The sequence below is a fragment of the Nerophis lumbriciformis genome, linkage group LG24, assembly GCF_033978685.3.
Source record: "Nerophis lumbriciformis linkage group LG24, RoL_Nlum_v2.1, whole genome shotgun sequence".
NCBI lineage: Eukaryota > Metazoa > Chordata > Actinopteri > Syngnathiformes > Syngnathidae > Nerophis > Nerophis lumbriciformis.
The window spans coordinates 16,317,501-16,337,871 of NC_084571.2; the positions used below are offsets into that span (position 1 = coordinate 16,317,501).

General features: G+C 42.2%; 1 protein-coding gene across 3 annotated transcripts in view; it reads left to right on the forward strand.

Annotated features, from left to right (window-relative positions):
• The window catches only part of LOC133620606 (actin-related protein 2/3 complex subunit 1A-A), a 46,321-nt gene that overhangs the window by 2,089 nt on the left and 23,861 nt on the right, over positions 1–20,371 (forward strand). The window contains exons 1-2 of one of the 3 annotated variants that reach the window (XM_061982198.1): positions 2,217–2,228; positions 3,524–3,630. In XM_061982198.1, the coding sequence (XP_061838182.1) occupies positions 3,567–3,630 (64 nt within the window). In that variant the 5' untranslated portion in view covers positions 2,217–2,228; positions 3,524–3,566. Of the gene's footprint in view, positions 1–2,216; positions 2,229–3,132; positions 3,224–3,523; positions 3,631–20,371 lie in introns of those variants that run through there. The other 2 variants (XM_061982196.1, XM_061982197.1) reach the window with 2 other exon arrangements.

Below are 20,371 nucleotides of genomic sequence, written 5' to 3' on the forward strand. Positions count from 1 at the left end.
AAAGCAGCTAAGGACTAAAGCAGCTAACGACTAAAGCAGCTAATGACTAAAGCAGCTAAGGACTAAAGCAGCTAAGGACTAAAGCAGGTAAGGACTAAAGCAGCTAACGACTAAAGCAGCTAAGGACTAAAGCAGGTAAGGACTAAAGCAGGTAAGGACTATAGCAGGTAAGGACTATAGCAGGTAAGGACTAAAGCAGTTAATGACTAAAGCAGGTAAGGACTAAAGCAGCTAATGACTAAAGCAGCTAAGGACTAAAGCAGCTAAGGACTAAAGCAGCTAATGACTAAAGCAGGTAAGGACTATAGCAGGTAAGGACTAAAGCAGCTGAAGACTAAAGCAGCTAAGGACTAAAGCAGGTAAGGACTAAAGCAGCTAATGACTAAAGCAGGTAAAGACTAAAGCAGCTAAGGACTAAAGCAGCTAATGACTAAAGCAGCTAAGGACTAAAGCAGCTAATGATTAAAGCAGCTAACGACTAAAGCAGTTAAGGACTAAAACAGTTAAGGACTAAAGCAGGTAAGGACTAAAGCAGCTATTGACTAAAGCAGCTAATGACTAAAGCAGGTAAGGACTAAAGCAGCTAAGGACAAAAGCAGGTAACGACTAAAGCAGCTAATGACTAAAGCAGTTAAGGACTAAAGCAGCTAACGACTAAAGCAGCTAACGACTAAAGCAGCTAAGGACTAAAGCAGCTAATGACTAAAGCAGTTAAGGACTAAAGCAGCTAAGGACTAAAGCAGCTAATGACTAAAGCAGCTAAGGACTAAAGCAGCTAACGACTAAAGCAGTTAAGGACTAAAGCAGCTAAGGACTAAAGCAGCTAAGGACTAAAGCAGGTAAGGACTAAAGCAGGTAAGGACTAAAGCAGCTAATGACTAAAGCAGCTAATGACTAAAGCAGCTAAGGACTAAAGCAGCTAAGGACTAAAGCAGGTAACGACTAAAGCAGGTAACGACTAAAGCAGCTAATGACTAAAGCAGTTAAGGACTAAAGCAGCTAAGGACTAAAGCAGCTAACGACTAAAGCAGCTAATGACTAAAGCAGCTAAGGACTAAAGCAGCTAATGACTAAAGCAGTTAAGGACTAAAGCAGCTAAGGACTAAAGCAGCTAATGACTAAAGCAGGTAAGGACTATAGCAGGTAAGGACTAAAGCAGCTAATGACTAAAGCAGCTAAGGACTAAAGCAGCTAAGGACTAAAGCAGGTAAGGACTAAAGCAGCTAATGACTAAAGCAGGTAAGGACTATAGCAGGTAAGGACTAAAGCAGCTAATGACTAAAGCAGCTAAGGACTAAAACAGCTAACGACTAAAGCAGCTAATGACTAAAGCAGCTAATGACTAAAGCAGCTAACGACTGAAACAGCTAAGGACTAAAGAAGGTAAGGACTAAAGCAGCTAATGACTAAATCAGCTAACGACCAAAGCAGCTAATGACTAAAGCCGCTAATGACTAAAGCAGCTAATGACTAAAGCAGCTAAGGACTAAAGCAGGTAAGGACTAAAGCAGCTAAGGACTAAAGCAGCTAACGACTAAAGCAGCTAATGACTAAAGCAGCTAAGGACTAAAGCAGCTTATGGCTAAAGCAGCTAAGGACTAAAGCAGGTAAGGACTAAAGCAGCTAACGACTAAAGCAGCTAAGGACTAAAGCAGTTAAGGACTAAAGCAGCTAACGACTAAAGCAGCTAATGACTAAAGCAGGTAAGGACTATAGCAGGTAAGGACTAAAGCAGCTAAGGACTAAAGCAGCTAACGACTAAAGCAGCTAATGACTAAAGCAGCTAAGGACTAAAGCAGCTTATGGCTAAAGCAGCTAAGGACTAAAGCAGGTAAGGACTAAAGCAGCTAACGACTAAAGCAGCTAAGGACTAAAGCAGGTAAGGCCTAAAGCAGCTAACGACTAAAGCAGCTAATGACTAAAGCAGGTAAGGACTAAAGCAGCTAATGACTAAAGCAGCTAAGGACTAAAGCAGCTAAGGACTAAAGCAGCTAATGACTAAAGCAGGTAAGGACTATAGCAGGTAAGGACTAAAGCAGCTAAGGACTAAAGCAGCTAAGGACTAAAGCAGGTAAGGACTAAAGCAGCTAATGACTAAAGCAGGTAAAGATTAAAGCAGCTAAGGACTAAAGCAGCTAATGACTAAAGCAGCTAAGGACTAAAGCAGCTAATGACTAAAGCAGCTAACGACTAAAGCAGTTAAGGACTAAAGCAGTTAAGGACTAAAGCAGCTCAGGACTAAAGCAGGTAAGGACTAAAGCAGGTAAGGACTAAAGCAGCTAATGACTAAAGCAGGTAAGGACTAAAGCAGCTAAGGACTAAAGCAGGTAACGACTAAAGCAGCTAATGACTAAAGCAGCTAATGACTAAAGCAGTTAAGGACTAAAGCAGCTAAGGACTAAAGCAGCTAACGACTAAAGCAGCTAACGACTAAAGCAGCTAAGGACTAAAGCAGCTAATGACTAAAGCAGTTAAGGACTAAAGCAGCTAAGGACTAAAGCAGCTAATGACTAAAGCAGCTAAGGACTAAAGCAGCTAATGACTAAAGCAGCTAAGGACTAAAGCAGCTAAGGACTAAAGCAGGTAAGGACTAAAGCAGCTAATGACTAAAGCAGCTAAGGACTAAAGCAGGTAACGACTAAAGCAGCTAATGACTAAAGCAGTTAAGGACTAAAGCAGCTAAGGACTAAAGCAGCTAACGACTAAAGCAGCTAACGACTAAAACAGCTAAGGACTAAAGCAGCTAATGACTAAAGCAGTTAAGGACTAAAGCAGCTAAGGACTAAAGCAGCTAATGACTAAAGCAGGTAAGGACTATAGCAGGCAAGGACTAAAGCAGCTAATGACTAAAGCAGCTAAGGACTAAAGCAGCTAAGGACTAAAGCAGGTAAGGACTAAAGCAGCTAATGACTAAAGCAGGTAAGGACTATAGCAGGTAAGGACTAAAGCAGCTAATGACTAAAGCAGCTAAGGACTAAAGCAGCTAACGACTAAAGCAGCTAATGACTAAAGCAGTTAAGGACTAAAGCAGCTAAGGACTAAAGCAGCTAAGGACTAAAGCAGGTAAGGACTATAGCAGCTAATGACTAAAGCAGCTAATGACTAAAGCAGCTAATGACTAAAGCACCTAAGGACTAAAGCAGCTAATGACTAAAGCAGCTAAGGACTAAAGCAGCTAAGGACTAAATCAGCTAAGGACTAAAGCAGCTAAGGACTAAAGCAGGTAAGGACTAAAGCAGGTAAGGACTAAATCAGCTAAGGACTAAAGCAGGTAAAGACTAAAGCAGGTAAGGACTAAAGCAGCTAAGGACTAAAGCAGCTAACGCAGGCGAGTATTTCTTTCAAGGGCATCTTCATATGATTCTTGTTATTCCTGCTTGCAAGTCGATCACCTTCTACTTGATAAGAGTACTTCATCTAGCAAGTGAAGTACGAGTCACGTACAGAATACAGGAATATATGTAGTCTATACCGGGGTGTTTACTCAAAAGTACATGTTTGCTTTGTGCTTGTGCTCCGCCCTCAGCTCACCTGCAGCAGCCGCATTCCTGCACCTTTGTTCAGACATGTCTCGTTACAGCTTTGGACTGGAGCCGCTCTCCTGCCACACCTGGAACAGGGACAAAACACGTAGGTGCAATCACACCTCAACTACTCAAATAACCATAAAAGTAATATCATCACGCATCAACTACTCTAATACCATAAAAATAATATAATCATCACACCTCAACTACTCTAATAACCATAAAACAACAACCATCACACTTTACTACTCTGATAACCATAAATAACATCATCATCACACTTTAACTACTCTAATAACCATAAAATAACATCATCATCACACTTCAACAACTCTAATAACCATAAAAATATCATTGTCACACTCCAACTACTCTAATAACTATACAATAACATCATCATTACACATCAACTACTCTAATAACCATGACATAATATAATCGCACTTCAACTACTCTAATAACCATAAAATAATATCATCATCACACATCAACTACTCTAATAACCAAACAATTATATCATCATCACACTTCAACTACTCTAATAACCATTAAATAATATCATCATCACACTTCAACTACTCTAATAACCATAAAAATATCATCATCACACTTTTTCAACTACTCTAATAACCATACAATTATATCATCATCAAACTTCAACTACATTTAATAACCATGAAATAATATCATCGCACTTCAACTACTCTAATAACCATAAAATAATATCATCATCACGCATCAACTACTCTAATAACCATACAATTGTATCATCATCACACTTCAACTACTCTTTTTTTTTTTTTTTTTTTTTTTTTTTTTTTTGTCCTGTCCAGCTTCTCAGGCAAATCATATAGTTGATGTAGATGCCCATGTCGGCTGTTCAGATTTACTTTACAAAAGAGAAGTGTAGGATACTTCTCTTGTTGCCTTATTTGTATTTGACTTTATTAAATGTATTTATATTATCATTTAGTGCAGCCGGGCCGGAGCAGGAGGGGATAGAAAGAGAAAAAAAAAGAAGACAGAGGGGGAAATTGTGGGGACAAGAGGGGGATTAGACAGAGAGACAAAAACAACAACAGCAAACAACAACAACAACAACAATAGAGCAACATCAGCAAATATGACAGTACAAATATGATGGTAAAAGTAATAGCAAATAAGCAGTTAGCGAAAAATAAAAAATAATACAGAAATGACAATGAGCATTATTACACTACAAATGGATCAATACAAATACCAATAGAAATAGCGCTATTGATAATGAACAATACCAATAATTTACCTTTATTATCAACAATACAGTTGTTTAAATGCAACAATACATATACGTAATGATAACTTGAGATACGAAAGAATGCAGAAAAATGGAGGGGGAGAAAGAGAAGCAACCTACATTAACCTTGTAGATTGTTATAGTCACAATAGGTTAAGCTTTGTCAGTGTGCCATGTGTTACACCCAGTTTACCCTAGGGCAACAACGTTAATATATGTTTGATGAAACGTGATTATGTGCATGAGTGTAAGTATGCATATGTACTTGTATATGTACAGAATGTGTATATGTGTTTGTACAATGAATGTATATGTACAGAATGTGTATATGTGTTTGTACAGTGAATGTATATGTACAGTATGTGTATGTGTATGTTTGTATATTGAATGTGCGTGTGGATGTACGAACATTAGGTAGGTAAATATGTACTGTATTTGTGTATGTATGTGGGAGCGTAGGTACCTATGTACGTATGTGAGCATATGTGAATTTGCATGTACAATACATTCGACTCCCAGAGTGCGTGGGAGCCAGAGCACGGCCCCATCACCCCCGAGAGCCCAACCCACAAACAGGAGGCGTGGTGCCCAGGGAACCAGGGACCACCGCCCCCACGCAGCCAAGCCGGCCAGCGACAGGAACCCCAGAGCCCGACCCACCGTACCGCCCACAAGGGCCAGCAGCAGGCCGCAGACAGACGCACCCGGCAGAGGACAGGGCACGAGAAAAGCAGGGGACAGCCAGACCCCAAGCCAGCGAGAGACCACACCCCACACGGGCAGAAAGGCGAGACGCCCCGCCCGAGGGACCCAGAGACTCCCCGCAACCGGACGGGAAGACCGCCCCCGCCCCACCGGCAACCGGGCCCCCACGAGCCCACCCCCCACCCCCGGAGAGCGCGGCGAGGCCAGCCCCCGGCCACCCCACCCAAACCGGCCGCCGCAGGACCACCCAGGCACAGGGCCACGGGAACCACCCACCCCACCCGCAGGGACCCCAACGATGGAGATGGAACAACCAGCAACCGCCCCGCCGAGCCCCCCCCCTGAGGGAGGGGAAAATTAAAAAATAATATTAATAAAATATATTAAAAAATAAATAAATAAATAAATTAATTAATTAATTAATTTAAAAAAAAAAGAATTAAAAGAAGATCACAGACATGCTGACAAACAAGGTCACTACCCCAGCAACTGGCCGACTCGCAGCACCTCGGAATACCTTGCAGCACCAAGCTACCACAATAGACGCAGGGACTAGGCCCAACAGGCCCCAACCAAGACGGGCACCCGGAAGGGATGGACAGCGGGACCCAGGAGCTCCAGACACGCAGTTCGGATGCAGTAGCCTGAGGCGTCGACCCCCGTCTGACAGGCAGGCCCAGAGCGTACCCCCAGAAATATACATACATACATACATATATACATACACATACACACATACACGTATACATACCCACACATACACATATATACATATACATACACATATGTACACCTATACATACACATATGTACACATACACATATATAAACATACATACATACACACACATATACATACATATACACAGTTCGTCAGCCCCAACAGCCATCACGCGCGCGCGCTGCCACCAGTCACAACATCAGCCACACCCCTGCACCAGACCCAGCAGCCACGGGCGCCCACACCACAAACAAACGGCAGCAGAAACAGCAGCCGCAATAACCCCAGACAGCCAGCACCAGCCAATCAAATCAAAGCGATCAAAAAAAAACTGCGACCAGCAACCACACGTCACCAGGGCCACGGAGACCAGCCGGCGCCAGCCCGCCGGTCAGCCCGAACGCCAACACGCAAACAAGAGACACCAACAACCCCCCCAACCAAAAGGCCCCCCACCCCAACCCAAACCCGCACAAACACACCACCGCCCAAACAACCGAGACACAGCATCCAGACCAGACACGGGGGCTGCGCCGCCACCACACCAAGTCACCAACAGAGACCCCACAGCGCAAGGTCGGGCCACACGGGCACGGACCCCATCCAACAGGAAGTGAGACCCGCGCGACGCCACACACAAATAAATAATAAGATTAAAAAAATAAAAAATAAAAAAATAAAATAAAATAAAAAAATAAATTTAAAAAATAAAATAAAATAAAAATAAGTAAATAATAAAAATAAAAATAATAAATACATTAAAAATAAAAAAATATATATAACAATAATAAATGAATAAAAGCCTGGCAGGCCACCAGACCGCAGTCCCCGCCGGCCGACGAGGCAATGAGGGGTGCGCCGAACCCCAAACCCCCCATGCATGTGTACAAGGCCCCCAGAGTGTCTACTGTGTAGTTAAAATTAGGAGGTCAGCCGTTACAGCCGACCTCCAGTCCCTATTGATGTGTGTACTGTAGCGTGAGTGAGATATGTATGCTTGTGGGAACTAATAATGCGATTAAAATTGGGGGACATCAAGGTCATGGTGGGTCCCAACCAAACCAAGCCCCCCAAATCCTAAGTGTCTAATATGCAGCTAAGATTGAGGGATGGACGAGCAGGGGACAAGACAGGAGGACTGGAGCCCCATTGGAGGCATCCTCAACCCCCCGCCATGCCTCCCCGCAGGACAATCCCCAAAGTCCTATATATGTGTGACTGTGTGCGCTATAAGTAGGAGGAGTAGAGGGCCCAGACATCCCCCCAGTCCACGCGGCCGACAACCAGGAACTACGGCCAGGAGGCCGCCACCCCCCGCCACAGCCCGTGACCCACACCAGACCACTTTAACGTGACGCCACGCGAGCCCCTCCCCCCGCCAAACAAAGCCAGCCCCCGCCCGCCCCAACCCAACCCTGCAGAGCCCATACCGGCAACCAAACGCAGAGAAACCGCACAGCCCCCACGCCCAATGCAAACACCGCATCCCGGCCATCCACACAGCAACGTGCCCATACGAGTCCCGGCCAGGGGAAGGAGCCCCCCAACGGGGCAAGAAGCCAATGCATCCCGTCCGCCCGCCATCCCCCAAACCAGCCGGCAAGCCAACGCCAGCCAGCCCCACAACCCCACAAGCGCACAGACACCAGCCACAGTCCCCCAACCACTCCAACCCAACACAGCGATGCCAACCGCTGGTATCACCGCAGCAACCATCACCACCACCGCCCGTCCGCAGCGTAAACACCCGCGGCCGCCGAAACCAAAACAAAAAAGCGACCGACCCCGTAAACCACAACAACGCACACCCCCGGCTACCACCGAGGCCACCAACCCACCTACCCCAACTCATCCACAGCCAGGCCAATTGAGCCACTGGACATCCACACCCATGCACACACCTACACATTCATATACACATACATACACACATACATATATGCATATACATATACATACACATACACACATATACACACGCATGCATATACATATAAACATACACATCCACACATATATACACATTAATACACCCACACACATATACATAAGCCCACATATACACAAACACATACATACACAACACACACACAAAAATAAATAAATAAATAAATACAAAATTAAAAAAAAAAATAGAAAGAAAATAAAAAAAATAAAAATAAAATAAAAATAAACCCTTTAAATAAAATAAAATAAATAAAAATAAACAAGAGGCCTGGTCGCCAACAGTGCCCAACGCCACCAAACCCCGCAGCCCCTCCCGCACGTCCAGGCCCCCCCCGCCCACCACCCACCAGGCATCCCATCCGGCAAAAAGCCATAAGGGCCCAGCCCTGCGCCCACAGCCGGCATGCCACGGCACCTCAGCAGACCCGGCGCCGCGATCAGCAATGCACACCGGGGCAGCGACACATACATATGTACCTACATACATACACACAGATTTCACCATACATATATACAAACGTACACACACCCACATACACGCGTACCCATATATAATTTAACAGAATAAGTTAAATATATTAAATAGATTAAAAAAAAAAAAAAAAAAAAATAATAATAATAATAATAATAATAATAATATATATATATATATATACATACACACATACATACATATACATACACATACATACATACATACATACATACATACATATACATACATACACATACATACATATATATATATATATATATACACATAAAATAAATTAAAATAAATAAATAAAATTAATAAAAAAATAAGGGCAGAGTAAAACACAGGAGGGGGACTCCCGCAGGGCAGTCGGGCAGCACCGCCGGGGCCCCAACAAGGGAGGCAAGCAGTCCCCCCAACCCGGCACCAGGCAGGCCCGCACAGCCGCAGCGCAGGGCGACCCCGGGCAGACCCCGCCCCGCGCCCCAGGGGAAGGAGGAAGCCCACGGACACCCAGAGCCAGAGGGGCACGAGCCGACCCCCGCCCGACAGCGGCAAGACCCCAGCCCCACGGGCGCAACCCCCCGCCCAACCACCCACGGGAGGGACAGCCCCCCCAACCAACCCAAGGCGGCCGCCCACAGCCCCACCCGCACCCCAACACCCGCCCAGGCACCTCCACCCACCCCCAGCCACCAGACCACCCACGGATCGGCCCGCCAGGCCGGAACCAGGAAACACACCCCAGGCCCACCCGACCCCGCGGCACACGGCCCCCCCGGCACCCAGGACCCCCCACCCACGGAGCAAGACCCCCGGGACAGAGCCCCAGCCCCGGCCCCCAAGGGAGTCAGGTCAGAAAATTAATTAGCGGTGCCCAAAGAGATCGGAATTCTGTCAGTTGTTGGTTTGATTCAGCAGACATTCTTTCCATAACTACATAATCTAATAAAATGTTTTTGTAAAGGTTTATACATAAATTATTTTTTGATTTCCAATTTATGAGAATAGTTTTCTTGGCGATGCCTAACGCATTTATAAGGAGGTATGTTTTGTTTATATCAAGATCAGTTGCGGAGAGATCACCCAACAGGCAGAGTGCGGGGCAGATGGGAATAGGAATCTCTAACGCTAATGATAGGTTCTCGCACACTCCAAGCCAAAAGTTACTCACGGGAGCACAGGACCACATTGAATGCAAGTAATTATCTATCTTATTATCTGAGCAGTGTACACAGATGTTAGAGTCAGCTAAACCCATTTTATACATTCTTAGACCGGTGTAATGTATTCTGTAAAGTATTTTGAGCTGAATCAGTCGTACATTTGGATTCTTAATCAAACGAGTAGTATTGAGGCATATTTGTTTCCAGAATTCTGGGTCACAGCTTGTTGATACGTCTGAGTGCCATTTAGAAGTTGGAATACTTATTGTGTTATCTATTTTTGATAAGAGAGCATATAATTTGGATAAAGCTTTGGGGGCAGATGTTTTGAAGAATTTAACGGTCGTAGGATTACTTTCCCATGTTGTTTTGTTGAATCTTGCGCTGATTACAGATTTGATTTGTATATATTCTAGAAATTTATTAGGATTGATTGCATATTGTGTTATTAAACTTTTAAAAGAGATAAAACTGTTTGCATTGATGATATCCCCAAGGCATCCGACTCCCTTATCATACCATGTTGGAAAGTTCAATGGCTTCTTGTTTAAAAGAAAATCAGGATTATTCCAAATAGGCGTAAATTGGCATGGAGTGAGCGGGGACCCAGTTATTTTCAAAAACTCCCACCAAGCTGTTAAGGTAGTGCGTGTATTAATACTTTTAAAGCAGTTGTGTTTTCGGAGAATTTGGCTAATAAAGGGCAAGTTAGAAATTGGGATCTCCTGGCTAAGTGATTGTTCAATCTCTAACCATAAACTATCTAATAAAGTGGGATTGATCCATTTTAATATATATTGTAGTTTATTTGCAAGGAAATAATAGGAAAAGTTTGGGAGTTCTAGACCCCCATGTTCTTTGGGTTTTTGTAAAGTTTTAAGGCTGATTCGTGCTGGTTTACTCTTCCAAAGAAACTGATTGATGTGTGAGTCTAGTGACTTAAACCAGATTTGAGAAGGTTTGGTTGGAATCATTGAAAATAGATAATTAACCCTAGGCAAGACCATCATTTTCACGGTAGAAACCCTTCCCATAAGTGAGATTGGCAGTGTTTTCCAACGCGCCAGATCATCCTCAATCGATTTTAAGATTGGGGAGTAATTCAAGCGATTCAGATCTGACAATGTGGAGGAAATATTGATTCCCAGGTATTTAATGTTCCCTTTATGCAGTGGAATCGATGAGGTGCTCTGAAAGTCAAAATTAATTGGTAACACAGTAGATTTGGACCAGTTGATGGAGTAATCTGAAATAGAACTGAATTTATTGATAAGTGAGATTGTATCTTGAAGAGAAGAATGTGGATTTTGTAAGAAAAGTAATACATCATCAGCATAAAGGCTTATTTTATGATGAACGGTTGCGGTATGGATGCCTTTAATATTTGCATGCTGTCGAATAGCGGTTGCAAGAGGTTCAATAAATATAGCAAACAGTGACGGAGAAAGTGGACACCCTTGCCTTGTGCCCCTCATAAGATTAAACCTTGGAGATATTTGGCTGTTCGTTCTAACCGAAGCTGTAGGAAAACTATATAGGACCTTAATCCATTCTATAAATGAGTCTCCAAATCCAAATTTCTGTAGAGTAGCTAGAAGAAAATTCCAGTTCACTCTATCAAATGCTTTTTCAGCATCTAATGAAACAACAGCTGTTTTTAGATTATGAATAACAGAATAGTCTATCACATTGAGTAGACGGCGAACATTGTTGGACGATTGTCTCTCTTTGATGAAACCTGTTTGATCAGGATGTACTATATATGGAGTGACTTTTTCTAATCTTTGAGCTAATACTTTGCAGATAATTTTAAGATCAGCATTAATCAGGGAGATTGGCCGGTAACTGGATGGAAGTGTTGGGTCTTTATCAGGTTTTAGCAAGAGACTGATCGTGGCAGAGTTCATATTTGGAGGAAGGAATGAGTTTTCTTTAATCTCTAAAGCCATTTTCGTAAATATCGGAGCTAGCAGTGACCAGAATGTTTTGTAGAACTCCACAGGGAACCCATCAGGCCCTGGTGCTTTATTGTTTGGCATCTGTTGAAGAGCATCGTGTAGTTCGCCTACAGAAATAGCAAGATCTAAATTTGATACCTGCCTTGTATTCAATTTAGGTAAGTCTATACCATTGAGAAATGTCTCAATGTCTGAAAGAGATGGGTCAATCTGGGGTGTATACAAGTTTCTGTAAAAGTCTCTAAAGATGGAGTTAATTTCCTCAGGAACGTGTGTAATGTTCCCATCTGAATCCTTGATGGATGGTATAGAGTTTTTTTCTTTGTTTAATTTTAGTTGGTTAGCCAAATATTTGCTTGGTTTATTGTCATGTTCAAATTTTTCTAAGCGTAACCTCTGGAGCAGGAATTGACTTTTCTTATCAATTATTTCTCTTAAATCTAATTTAAGTTTTCTCAGTTTGTTCAGAGTGTGATCATGTTGTGAATTCGCATAAGCTAATTCTAATATTTTTATTTCATTTTCAAGTTCCTGCTCTAGTAAACGTTCCTTTTTTTTCTTGTATGATGAATAAGAAATAATTTTTCCTCGCATAACTACTTTTGCCGTCTCCTAGAGAACGCACGCCGTGATTTCTGGTTGATCATTAAAATCTAAAAAAATCTGTCCATTCTTTCTCAAAATAGTTTAGGAAGTCTGGGTCCTTTAGTAATGATGTATTAAGTCTCCATTGTTTGATAGGTGCAGTGATAGTTTTGTTGGTGAGGGAAAGTGAGACAGGTGCATGGTCACTGATGATGATAGGATGGATGTGAATGTTTGAGATGTCAGATAAAATTGAGCTACTAGTTAAAAAGTAATCAATGCGAGAGAATGAGTGGTGAACTGGAGAAAAATAAGTGTATTCCCTAAGAGTGCGGTGATAAGAACGCCAGGCATCGCAAAGACCATAATCCTTCATATATTGCTTAAGTATTACCACTGACTGAGACTCACGGTGACTCCCAGTCACTCTGGACCGATCTATATTTGGATTAAATACTAAGTTGAGGTCCCCTCCTAGAATCAAGCAGTGGTTTGAGTGAGGAGAAAGTGAAGAGAAGAAAGTGTGAAAAAAGGAGGGGTCATCAACATTTGGACCATAAATGTTGGCGATACATAAGTTTCTCCCGTCAACAGAAATATTAAGAATGATGTATCTTCCCTCTATGTCAGTAATGGAGTTATGAACTGTAAAGTTGACCTTTCTACTTATGAGAATGGCTACGCCTCTCTGTTTGGAGTTGTAACTAGCAAGGTATGTGTGTGGGTATTGCGATGAATGCAGTTTTGAGGTATCGGACTTGGAGAGGTGAGTCTCTTGTAGTAAAGCAATGTCTGCTTGCATGCTCTTCAAATGATTAAGAATTTTTATATTTTTTTCCTTTGACCCGACACCACGCACATTCCAAGTGACAAACTGTATAGTGGACATACTAAACTACACTGTAACTAAGTGTGTGGATGTATGTGTGTACTTTATGTGTAAATAATGCATGTCTGTATCTAAATGTAAACCTATCATGCATATATGTAGGTGTGCAGAGTGTGTATAGTTGTGCATGTATTAGCTGTGAGTGTAAATGCTGATGACAACAAGGGGACACACAACAGGTGGAGAAATAGAAAGAGAAAAACAAAACAAAAAGCATAACATAAAAAGAAAAGAAGAAAGTGGTGGATTAAACAGGTAGTGAAATAAGTGACATAAAAAGGAAAACAAGAAAGTAAAATAGTAAACATGTTGGTTTACCGAAAGAAAGAGAGAGAGAGAGCGTATGGTGTTTACGTGAGCGCTATGTGACGCACAGGTGTATTGTGAGCAAGAGGGGGGGAAAAAAGAGAGGGATTGAAGCATAATGGAATAACAAAACAAACAAAAAATACAACATTTACCGTGTTTCAGACGCTAATAATACAGCCACGGCGTGGCTTCTGGATCACGGTAAATTTGGCCGTTGATGAAAAGTTTATCCACCGCGATGACTGCACGGCATCCTTCGGTGATAAACTTCTTGCGAAGCGGGAACAGATGGCGGCGCCTGTCGAGAATTTCCTTTGGAAACTGGTCGTTGATGCTGAAGTTGGATCCTTTCAGCTCTCGGCCCTGGTTCCTCACCCGCTCCTTCTGCTTGAAGTGTTCGAATTTGGCCACGATGGGTCTCGGCCTCCTGTTCTCCGGCTTTTTGGCTCCAAGCCGGTGGACGCGATGGAAGGTGATGTTCCTGATGGTGTCCGCTGGAAGCTTGAGCTGGTGTTCCATGAAGGACTTGATGGTTTCCTCTGGATCTTCCTCGGTCTTTTCCGGTATTCCCGCGAAGACCAGATTGTCCCTCATGCTTCTCGCCTGGAGGTCCAACATCGTCTCCTTCATGCTCCTGTTTTCTCGAGTGAGTTGCGTCACTCCGTCGGTGAGGGATTTTACGGACTCACGAAGAGCGGCGTTCTCCTTGGCGAGAGAAATGACCTGCTGTTGTCCGAATTCCAAACTCTCTCGGATGGCTTGGAATTCCTTGTAGAGCACCTCGACAAGTGCGAGGCGGCCATCCAAACAAGTCAGCCTTTTGTCGATGGAATCCAGGATGTCGGTGAAGTTTGTGCCCGGTGGTGACACATGGCCAGGTGAGTCCTCCGGGCGGCTTCTTTTAGACGTTGGCGTCTTAGATGGTTTCCCCATGACGAGACGATCGTAGCACTCTTCGATGTAGCCTTCAAGTGCCTCCAGATTTTGATATTTAAGTTTTATTTGCTTTATTTTCTGAATGAATCAGAATTGTTTGGCAGCTGCGTGTGCCACTTGATTCTATTTTTTTTCCCGCGTCACGTACGCTCTCTCTCGCGAGACTACAGCATTACTGACGCATCATCGCAGACATTTTTACTGCTGTATGAAATCACACTTCAACTACTCTAATAACCATTAAATAATATAATCATCATCACACTTCAACTTATCTAATAACCATAAAATAATATCATCATCACACTTCAACTACTCTAATAACCATAAAAAATATCATCATCCCACTTCAGCTACTCTAATAACCATAAAAAATATAATCAAAACACTTCAACTACTCTAATAACCATGTCTGGGTATATGTCTATATGTACTGTATATATATGTATATGTCTATGTGTATATGTCTACGTGTATATGTATTGTATATATGTACTGTATATATATATATATATATATATATATATGTATAAGTCAATGTGTATAATGTTTGTGTATATGTCTATATGTACTGTATATATATATGTATATGTCTATGTGTATATGTATATATGTACTGTATATATATGTATATGTCTATGTGCATATATATATATGTACTGTGTATATATATGTAAATGTCTATGTGTATATATATATGTACTGTATATATATATATATATATATATATATGTATATGTCTATGTATTAATGTCTATATGTGCTGTATATATATGTCTATGTCTATGTGTATATGTCTATATGTACTGTATGTATATATATATATATATGTGTGTGTGTATATGTATATATATATATATATATATATATATATATATATGTGTGTGTATATGTATATATATATATATATATATATGTGTGTGTATATGTATATATATATATATATATATATATATATATGTGTGTGTGTGTATATGTATATATATATATATATATATATATATATATATGTATATATATATATATATATATATATATATATATATATATATATGTGTGTCTGTATTTGTATGTATATATATATATATATATATATATATATATATATATATATATATATATATATATATATATACTGTATGTCTATGTGTATATATATGGATGTATCCTTCTTGTGCACTCTGTCAAACCCCTGCAACACTGAGTCACATCCTCAAAACCAGTTTGTCTCAAGGCCACTACACTTGGAGGCAAAAGCAGGTCCTAAGACAACTTGCCATCTCCCTGGAAGAAAGGAGAAATATCTACAAGTCCCTCCCTCCCTCCCCCAGTTATAGTCACTCAATCCCCAGTCCCTTCTTAAGAGCAGGACGACTCCCAGCAAAACCATCTGCAACATTGGAGGCAACCCTTCTGGAAAACGCAGGTGGATTTAGACCAGAAACTCATCTTCCCGCCAGAGATCATTACAACCAGCTTCAGGCCGGACCTGGTCTTGTGGTCAACCCCGCAGAAGACTGTGTTCTTTGTGGAATGAACTCTTGGGAAGCAGCAGTTGGTGAAGTAAACAACTGAGGTATGTGGACATAGTGGTGGTCAAAAGTGTACATACACTTGTAAAGAACATAATGTCATGGCTGTCTTGAGTTTCCAATCATTTCTACAACTCTTATTTTTTTGTGATAGAGTGATTGGAGCACATACTTGTTGGTCACAAAAAACATTCATGAAGTTTGCTTCTTTTATGAATTTATTATGGGTCTACTGAAAATGTGAGCAAATCTGCTGGGTCAAAAGTATACATACAGCAATGTTAATATTTGCTTACATGTCCCTTGGCAAGTTTCACTGCAATAAGGCACTTTTGGTAGCCATCCACAAGCTTCTGACAAGCTCCTGCTTGAATTTTTGATCACTCCTCTTGACAAAATTGGTGCAGTTCTGCTAAATGTGTTGGTTTTTTGACATGGACTTGTTTCTTCAGCATTGTCCACACATTTAAGTCAGGACTGTGGGAAGGCCATTCTAAAACCTTCATTCTAGCCTGATTTAGCCATTCCTTTACCACTTTTGACGTGTGTTTGGGGTCATTGTCCTGTTGGAACACCCAACTGCGCCCAAGACCCAACCTTTGGGCTGATGATTTTAGCTTGTCCTGAAGAATTTGGAGGTAATCCTCCTTTTTCATTGTCCCATTTAAAACACCAGTTCCATTAGCAGCAAAACAGGCCCAGAGCATAATACTACCACCACCATGCTTGACGGTGGGCATGGTGTTCCTGGGATTAAAGGCCTACTGAAATGCGATTTTCTTATTTAAACGGAGATAGCAAGTCCATTCTTTGTGTCATACTTGATCATTTCGCGATATTGCCATATTTTTGCTGAAAGGATTTAGTAGAGAACATCGACGATAAAGTTTGCAACTTTTGGTCGCTGATAAAAAAGCCTTGCCTGTACCGAAAGTAGCAGATGAGTAGCGTGACGTCACAGGTTGTGGAGCTCCTCACATCTGCACATTGTTTACAATCATGGCCACCAGCAGCGAGAGCGATTCGGACCGAGAAAGTGACGATTTCCCCATTAATTTGAGCGAGGATAAAAGATTTGTGGATGAGGAAAGTGAGAGTGAAGGACTAGAGGGCAGTGGGAGCGATTCAGATAGGGAAGATGCTGTGAGAGGCGGGTGGGACCTGATATTCAGCTGGGAATGACTAAAACAGTAAATAAACACAAGACATATATATACTCTATTAGCCACAACACAACCAGGCTTATATTTAATATGCCACAAATGAATACTGCATAACAAACACCTCCCCCCTCCCGTCCATATAACCCGCCAATACAACTCAAACACCTGCAAAACACACTCAATCCCACAGCCCAAAGTACCGTTCACCTCCCCAAAGTTCATATAGCACATATATTTCCCCAAAGTCCCCAAAGTTACGTACGTGACATGCACATAGCGGCACGCACGTACGGGCAAGCGATCAAATGTTTGGAAGCCACAGCTGCATGCGTACTCACGGTACCGCGTCTGCGCATCCAACTCAATGTCCTCCTGGTAAGAGTCTCTGTTGTCCCAGTTCTCCACAGGCCAATGGTAAAGCTTGACTGTCATCTTCCGGGAATGTAAACAATGAAACACCGGCTGCGTTATCCGGCACACCAGTCAAGGGGTGCATTCTACAGCAGGGGTGCGTTATTCAGCACAACACCTGCCGCAATACACCGCTTCCCACCTACAGCTTTCTTCTTTGCTGTCTCCATTGTTCATTGAACAAATTGCAAAAGATTCACCAACACAGATGTCCAGAATACTGTGGAATTTTGCGATGAAAACAGACGACTTAATAGCTGGCCACCATGCTGTCCTAAAATGTCCTCCACAATCCGTGACGTCACGCGCTGACGTCATCATACCGAGACGTTTTCAGCAGGATATTTTGTGCGAAATTTAAAATTGCACTTTAGTAAACTAACCCGGCCGTATTGGCATGTGTTGCAATGTTAAGATTTCATCATTGATATATAAACTATCAGACTGCGTGGTCGGTAGTAGTGGGTTTCAGTAGGCCTTTAAATGCCTCACCTTTTCTCCTCATATTACTGGGTATTGTGGCCAAACAGCTCCATTTTTGTTTCATCTGACATCACATGGACAAACATAAGACCTTCTGGAGGAAAGTTCTGTGGTCAGATGAAACAAAAATTTAGCTGTTTGGCCACAATAGCCAGCAATATGTTTGGAGGAGAAAAGGTGAGGTGAGTGGTCAAAAATCCAAGCAGAAGCTTGTGGATGGCTACCAAAAGCGCCTTATTGCAGTGAAACTTGCCAAGGGACATGTAAGCAAATATTAACATTGCTGTATGTATACTTTTGACCCAGCAGATTTGCTCACATTTTCAGTAGACCCATAATAAATTCATAAAAGAAGCAAACTTCATGAATGTTTTTTGTGACCAACAAGTATGTGCTCCAATCACTCTATCACAAAAAAATAAGAGTTGTAGAAATGATTGGAAACTCAAGACAGCCATGACATTATGTTCTTTACAAGTGTATGTACACTTTTGACCACCACTATGTCCACATACCTCAGTTGTTTACTTCACCAACTGCTGCTTCCCAAGAGTTCATTCCACAAAGAACACAGTCTTCTGCGGGGTTGACCACAAGACCAGGTCCGGCCTGAAGCTGGTTGTAATGATCTCTGGCGGGAAGATGAGTTTCTGGTCTAAATCCACCTGCGTTTTCCAGAAGGGTTGCCTCCAATGTTGCAGATGGTTTTGCTGGGAGTTGTCCTGCTCTTAAGAAGGGACTGGGGATTGAGTGACTATAACTGGGGGAGGGAGGGAGGGACTTGTAGATATTTCTCCTTTCTTCCAGGGAGATGGCCAGTTGTCTTAGGACCTGCTTTTGCCTCCAAGTGTAGTGGCCTTGAGACAAACTGGTTTTGAGGATGTGACTCAGTGTTGCAGGGGTTTGACAGAGTGCACAAGAAGGATACATCCATATATATACACATAGACATACAGTATATATATATATATATATATATATATATATATATATATATATATATATATATATATATATATATATATATATATATATATATACAGACACACATATATATATATATATATAGGGGGGGGGATGCCAGATGTCCTCCGGAGGTGTCGTGGGCCTATCAACAAACACACCAATGAAGGGGGGGTGCCCACCTGAAGACCCCACTCAACACTAAGTGCTGTGTTTATTAATTGATTGAGAAGTTTATTGACATCTTAAAGAATTGAATCCATGTAATGCGTTAAAAAGTCAAATGGATGGCACAAAAAGCCAAAAGGCTTGTTTCCATTGTGTCCCATTAAATATTCATCACATTTGATACATTCAATAATACAAGATATATAACCTGTAACATGTATATAAAAAAATATGTTTAAAAAATGGATAAATGATGTACATATACACGGTATACATGTCAGGTGATTTGAAAAACAATATATACCTCGCTGACTTGGCAAAGCATTGTGTGTTCTTATATGGCAAGATGGTTACACGAATAGACGCAGCGGTTCAGAGCTCTCTTTTTTTGGTGCAAGTTTTTTTTATATTTTTGCTTGTATGGTGTGTGTGTCTGTCCACATTATGCCGGGCGACTAACATCTACAGTCGACCCGAACTTCTAAAATTGGGACTACGGAGTGAGCAAGACGTCACAGCTGAGTTTCTACGCTTACACGAGATACCGGCGGACATAGCCAGGCCACCGGGCTCTCCGTGGATTACATTTCCCAGGAGAAGGAGGCGGAGGGACAGGAAACAAAAACGGGGCTGCAGAGCTGGTGTGCTAGCTAGACTCCGCAAGCTGCCATTCAAACCATCGCTTCCCAGCATTTCTTTTTTATCAAATGCAAGATCCCTCCCCAACAATCTGGATGAGCTGAAGCTGCAGATTGCGACAAATAAGATCGTCAGGGACAGTTGCATTCTGCTCATCACGGAGAGGGCTATCGAGCTAGTGGGCCACACAACACATTGGCATGACAGCACCAAAGACTCCGATAAGAGCAGAGGAGGGGGGCTATGCATCGACGTCAACAACAGCTGGTGCACCAACACCAAGACTGTTACCAGTCACTGCTCATCAGATTTGGAGTATGTTACTGTGAAATGCAGACCCATCTACCTTCCACGGGAGTTTAATGTTGTCATGCAAACGGCTGTTTACATATCACCAACAGCTAATGCTAATACGGCCTTCAGGGTGTTACATAGCTTCATTAGCAGTCAACAAAGCGCATATCCTGAGGCGGTGCACATCATTGCTGGGGACTTTAATCATGCAAAACTGAAAACTG